General features: G+C 40.2%; 1 protein-coding gene across 1 annotated transcript in view; it reads left to right on the forward strand.

Moving 5' to 3' along the window:
- The window catches only part of NTF3 (neurotrophin 3), a 46797-nt gene extending 40742 nt beyond the window's left edge, over positions 1-6055 (forward strand). The window contains exon 2 of the mRNA XM_053944195.1: positions 4899-6055. Coding sequence (XP_053800170.1) covers positions 4899-5693 — 795 coding nt within the window. The 3' untranslated portion in view covers positions 5694-6055. The remainder of the gene's footprint in view (positions 1-4898) is intronic.
- The last annotated feature ends 396 nt before the right edge of the window (positions 6056-6451 follow it).

Genomic DNA, 6451 nt, shown 5'->3' on the forward strand with positions numbered 1-6451 from the left:
CTGCAGGGACATTCAGCGCTCTGCAGCAACCTACCTTCATAAATCCATCTTGTACAAACAGTTGATCACTATTCTGGAACACTGCAGATTTTCAGACACAGTTATGTCACATTCCCACCTTTTTGAGCATTCAGAATTCTTTTCTTGTTCTGTGCCTTCCCTGTGTCCCCCAAAGCACAGGGGAAGAGGGCCGCATTTCTTCCCAACATAGTTATTAGGAAGAGGGAATCAACAGGGCAATCCATGACTTGGGAGGTTGTGGAAGCAGTGTTCAGCAAACAGTGACAATAATTACACTTTCCTCTTTGGTAAAAGCCTGGAAAAGCTGTCAGCCACCACAAAGGATCATTAGTTGCTTGGTCTGAAGAACAGAAGCTGCTCCTAATTTTTTTTAGAAAGTGCCAAACAGTTCAAGCTGGCGTACATAAATCATGTGGGGTATTACAATGCTGAATGTAAAACTCACCAGTCACTTTTCCTTCTATTCCAGTTCCTCTTAGCAATGACTTACAAGTAAATACTTGGGCAGTCTCTCACAGTGCTAGGATTTCATGCTTTCTGCAGAACATTTTAAATGATGTTTCGTTCTTTCCCTGTGTGGAATGTTCAGAAACTGACTAAAATAAAGCTATACACATATTTTTTAAATCGCCACAAACAAAACTAAACTAAATTTTTTCACTACTACATAAAGTGGCGAGTCTGAAAAGAGCAGCAAATGGTTTGCCAGAGTTTATTAGGGATTGAATTTATCAATGGAAGGAAGAGATAAGCTTATTTACTTCTCCTAAATGTAGAGCTTCCCTGAGCCACCTAGCTCAGACAGAATTAATACCCTGCTAAAACTGCAGTGATAGGCAGAAATACAAACCATTAAAATAGAGTAAAGCTAAGCCACAGTTGGGAGATCAATCAGATTTGCAATGCATAAGCTTTTTTTTTTTCCTGTGCTCTTTGCTTTTCCCCTCTGAGCCACAAATGTCAGCAATCTCCAAGTCAAATTTGCTTAGTCCAAACCAGCCACAAACACAGCCAAAATGAACTTTTGTCAGGAATTTACATGTGGAAAATTCTAAGAACCATGAACAACAAAAATATCTCACTAGCATCACCTAACCAAGGAAAAGAATTTAGCTTGGGCAAAATCTTTCCACTTGAAATGAATAATTTGAATTAAAACAAACAAAAAAACCAAACAAACAAACCCCAACAACAAAAAAGAAACCCCAACCCAACAAAAGATCAGAAAAAGTCATGTGAAGGATTGAATTCTTGGGAGATTTTTATATCATTCTCCCAAAGGCCAAAGAAAGAGCTGCTTATGCTGAAGTAGCTTCTGCTGAGGTCCACAGAATCCTGTGCCCCCCAGGAACCTGGAATTTGAGTCAGTATTCTCTCAGACAGGACACATATGCTGAAATCATGCCTCCAATCTAAGTCCCCCCTATAGATAATTTACTCACTGGGCTGCACTGAGTAAGCACTTGTTCTGCTTTGTGAATTGCATTGTGGAACTTCTGGAGGCAGGGCCAGAAACACCAGAATTACTTGCTTTGAAAATATGAAAAGATAAACATTTTAATGTTTTACATTTTCCTCTCCTTTTTACGGGTTTAACAACGCCCATGCCAAATAAATCTCAAATTATCTGCAGTTCAGACAGGCACAACGTTCCATTTTGGGCAAAGAGCCATTCATCAAATGCAATACTCCCCAGACCTGCAAACAAACATACTTTTAATGTGTCTTATAACCATATCACAGCCAAGGCCATAAACCAGCTGCAGTTTTCCAAGCACACCCATTTCTCCTATCTAGAATAGTGCTTTAGACATACTCCGAGGTGCTGGACTTCATGGACAGCCTGATAATTTTTAGTCATGGACTGGAACTTTTGAACAGCACTTTGAACCTCCTAGGTTGGAGGGATTCTCTGAAAACTGTAATCTCACCAATCTTTATGTTTTCTGTCGAAGTTTTGCACCCAGAAAAATACAAAGATTTGTTCTGAAACCTTTTTACATTTGCAGCAAATAATCTGCGAAGCATAAATCAAACTGTAGGCTGAATTTCAAAGTTAACATCTTTCCCACCAAATCCATATGACATTTCACATGAAGTTCAGGAAAATACATTTCAATATTTTTCTCATTAGTGGGGCTCTTCCACGGAGAAGAAAACCAGCTCATTTTAGCTTCTCCAGCTTTCAGGTCCCCAGCCCTTCCTTTCTGTGAGCAGCATGACATTAAAGAGCCTGCAGGAACTCCAGCCTTACTTTTCCCCCCTCATCACCTGCTCCAACTTGTGTGTTTTGCTAGTGCCACTTAGTTTTGAGACTGAGCAGAGCAGGGGTGGCATGCAGCTGCATGTTGGCATGAATAATATTTCTGGCTTTTGAGCTGAGTCTTGTCAGAGCTTTGCTCACCATCCTGTGGGCTCGTGTGTTGCCCCATGTGTTGATTCCGGGTGCCACGAGAAATCTGCCCAATGACATCTGTTTAATAATATTTTTACTGTTTTTAAAAGCAAATCCTATGCTGAGGGAAGGTGAAATTGCACAGCAATTTTGTATCCAGAAAGGTCTGAGCTCTGAGATCCATCTACATTAAGTTAGTATTTATTCAAGTATGACAGTAATTGTATGGTAACTGAACATCTTCGATTTCCCCCCACCCCCAAAAGCAAAACATTGCTGCAAGCAACAGTCTAGATTTAGGTGAACTCATACTGTGACAAACTAAGAATGGAGAAAACACATTTCTTGTCCATAAAAGGACAGCTCACACATCCACAGAGGGTAGCTCTGATTTTGCTGCTGTTCCAAACTGTGCAGTGGGGACTCAATCTTGCAAAAAGGAGTTTTGTTTAGAGTGGATAGAAAGTTCTTCAGTTAAAGGTTTTTTCTTCTTTATTTTTTTTCCCTTTGCCTTCTGAAACAGAAGATGGCTCATTGTCTTAAGCGAAAATGGTGAATTTTTTTTTAAGTGGAAAATTTTCTGTTCAGGAGGGAGGGAATCCTTCCCTGTATCTCAGCGCTGGAGAGGCACACCTGGAGTGCTGTGTCCAGTTCTGGGCTCCTTAGTACAGAAGCAAATCCGAAAATTATTAAGGATTAGGACAACTGTACCAAGAGGAGAGGCTGAGAGAGCTAGGGCTGTTCATGCTGCAGAAGAGAAGTCCTGGGGGGATTTTACTGAAGTGTAGAAATACCTCACAGGAGGTATTAATAAAGATGGAGCCAGGCTCTACTCAGGTGTGTCCATGAAAGGACAGGAGACAATGGGAAAAAATCGAGGTATAGGAAACACTGCTGACCCATTAAATGTATTTTTTTTTAAGTTTAAGGGTGGTGAAACACTGGAACAGGCTATCTAGAGGGTTGTGGAGTCTCCATCCATGGAGATATTCTAAACCTCAGTAGGTACAGCACTCTGCAAGCTGCTCCAGCTGATACTCCTGTGAGCAGTGAGATTGGCCAGGATGATGTCTTGAGGATCCTCCCAGAGTCACAGTCTGTGACTCTGTGCCTTCATCCCAGAGTGCCAGAGATCTCTGACACATGGTGGATGTGTTTGAAGAGCAGGAAAATCAAATTCAAGGCTTTCCTGAGTCACTTGAAGCAGTACTACAGTCAGGGTTTATCACAGACTGTGAGGGTGGTCTAAGATGGGTTTTGTATTTTCTCCTTCAATTCACTACTTGTGCAGCAAATTTATAAACAGGTGTGCTCTGAAGTGAATGGTTCACATCCGTGACTTAGGATCTTATGTTGAAAATTGATTTAGTTTAAAATATTAATGCAAATACCAAATATACAGGTGTCCAAATATACAAGGAGAAAAACTACCTCCCAGGAGCTGAGTGCTCCTGGCTCTCAACTACACAATCAAGATGACAAAAAGGCTTAAAAAGAATTGACAAATTAGCTTCTAGAATATGGACAGAAGGTAGAATTAGAAGGGGACCACAGGAAACCATGTAGAGGAGTGCATGGCAAAGTACTAAGAAGCAGCACACTTATAGGAATGGTTTTCAAAATACTGAATCTTTGAACAAGATTTTTGCATTTTAGGAGATGGTAGGGAGAGGGATGTCTTCAATCTGTCCTTGAATAATTGATGTCAATTTTGTTTCACCTTATATAAATGTAATGAAGCAACTTCTTTAAAAATCATCAAAAAGACATCCCCAATCCTGGAAACTACACCCACAAAATGGTCAGTGAGTCCATCTGAATTCCACACTTGTATTATAGAGGCCTAATAACCACTTTCTGATTTGGCTGCATCATTTTCCTTCAAGAACCCTTTCCCTTACAAGAGAGAGAAAGAGAATGAAAGCACTATTGAAACACAGGATTTATTTCTTTCTTATGGTAACATTAAACAGAAGCCACTTGATAAATATGAATTAGATGGCTCTGAAAGATCTCAGCACACAAAACCTGACAACAGTTAGCAAAGTCAGAACTTTTTCATTTTACACAGTGAGACAGCTTTCTACTCTGCATGATCCTGCAATTTTGAAACTAAATTTCTCTGTGGAAGTAACTTGGTCTCTCTCTGCTGCCAAGCCCTGGCCATGCTATCCCAAGAACCACCTACCTCTGCAGAGAAAGGGCTTAACTGATATATATGCCACTATGAATGGAAAGGGGAAAAGCAAGGCCTAAAATATAGATGAAATATTGAAAAAAAAAATTCAGAAGAGAGTTGCACTCATTATAAAGTATAACAAATAGCATCTTCAAAGAATCACACAGCCTGTTTGTATGCCTCTATCTATGTATCTTTAAAGACATAGATGTTACTAAAAAAAAATCCCAATTTTCATCTTTACAGCCTCCAGCAAACCTCCCTCTTGGACTGTTTTATCACTGACTCTCTGTTTCTTTGCAGATCTTACAGGTGAACAAGGTGATGTCCATCTTGTTTTATGTGATATTTCTCGCTTACCTTCGTGGCATCCAGTCTTCCAACATGGATCAAAGGAGTTTGCCAGAAGATTCGATAAATTCTCTTATTATTAAACTCATTCAGGCAGACATTTTAAAAAACAAGCTTTCTAAGCAGATGGTAGACATTAAGGAAAACTATCAAAACACGGTGCAGAAAACAGACACTCAGCAAGACATGGACGGAGAGGAAAATGTGAAATCAGACTTCCAGCCAGTTATCTCAGTGGATACAGATCTCTTGAGGCAGCAGAGACGCTACAACTCACCCCGAGTCCTCCTGAGTGACAACACGCCGCTGGAGCCGCCACCACTGTACCTCATGGAGGATTACATTGGGAATTCTGTGGTGGTGAACAGAACCTCCCGGCGGAAAAGGTACGCGGAGCACAGGGGCCACCGGGGGGAATACTCCGTTTGCGACAGTGAAAGTTTGTGGGTCACGGACAAATCCTCTGCCATCGACATCAGGGGACACCAGGTGACTGTTCTGGGAGAAATTAAAACGGGCAACTCTCCGGTTAAGCAATACTTTTACGAAACGAGGTGTAAAGAGGCCAAGCCTGTAAAAAACGGCTGCCGCGGCATTGATGACAAGCACTGGAACTCCCAATGCAAGACATCCCAAACTTATGTCAGAGCACTGACTTCAGAAAACAACAAACTGGTGGGCTGGAGGTGGATAAGGATAGACACCTCCTGCGTGTGCGCCTTGTCCAGGAAAATAGGAAGAACATAGATCTGCATCTCTTTGCTATATAAATTATTACTTTAAATTATATGATATGCATGTAGCATATAAATGTTTATATTGTTTTATATATATTATAAGTTGACCTTATTTATTAAACTTCAGCAAATCTACAGTATATAAGCTTTCTCTCTCAATAAACAAGAGCAAAGGGTGTGTGCCTCTGCCGTGGCCAACTCCAGGGTTTTTTTAGACTATGTTTGTGACACTGCTTGTCAGCAGCATACCATAACCTTCCTGTAAAATCTGTAAAATCAGTATTTTTCATTCAGTATTGTCAAACCAGTGACTGTCATTTAGTAAACTTGTTAAAAATCAGATCAATGCCAAGAGTTGTGTACATATTTATATTCCCTGCTCTATACATTCGTATTTAATTGGATCTGCAGTGTTGACTCCTCACCACCAAAAAAAAAAAAAAAAAAATAGGACCAAAGTATGTGTTGTAGCCTGCAGGTGATGTCAAATTTTCAGGCATCAGGTAGCCCTAAAATAAAGTTTCTGTGTATTACGCCAGTTTTGCCAGTGAAATGACCATTTTCCCTCTGTTAGCAATTCAGAATGGCTGTTAGTAATCCAGGAGCATCCATTTGTGTTTTGGAAGCACATTTGTTTTGCAACTGTTTCTAATGCTGCCAGTGCATCATTGAAAAAATATGAAGAAAATCTGAAATATTTGTAGCTGAAACTTGCTGAAGCCAAGAACTGATCTAAATGGATCATTAATATAATACATGAAAGATGGT

The sequence above is a fragment of the Vidua chalybeata genome, chromosome 5 (assembly GCF_026979565.1).
Source record: "Vidua chalybeata isolate OUT-0048 chromosome 5, bVidCha1 merged haplotype, whole genome shotgun sequence".
Taxonomy (NCBI): domain Eukaryota; kingdom Metazoa; phylum Chordata; class Aves; order Passeriformes; family Viduidae; genus Vidua; species Vidua chalybeata.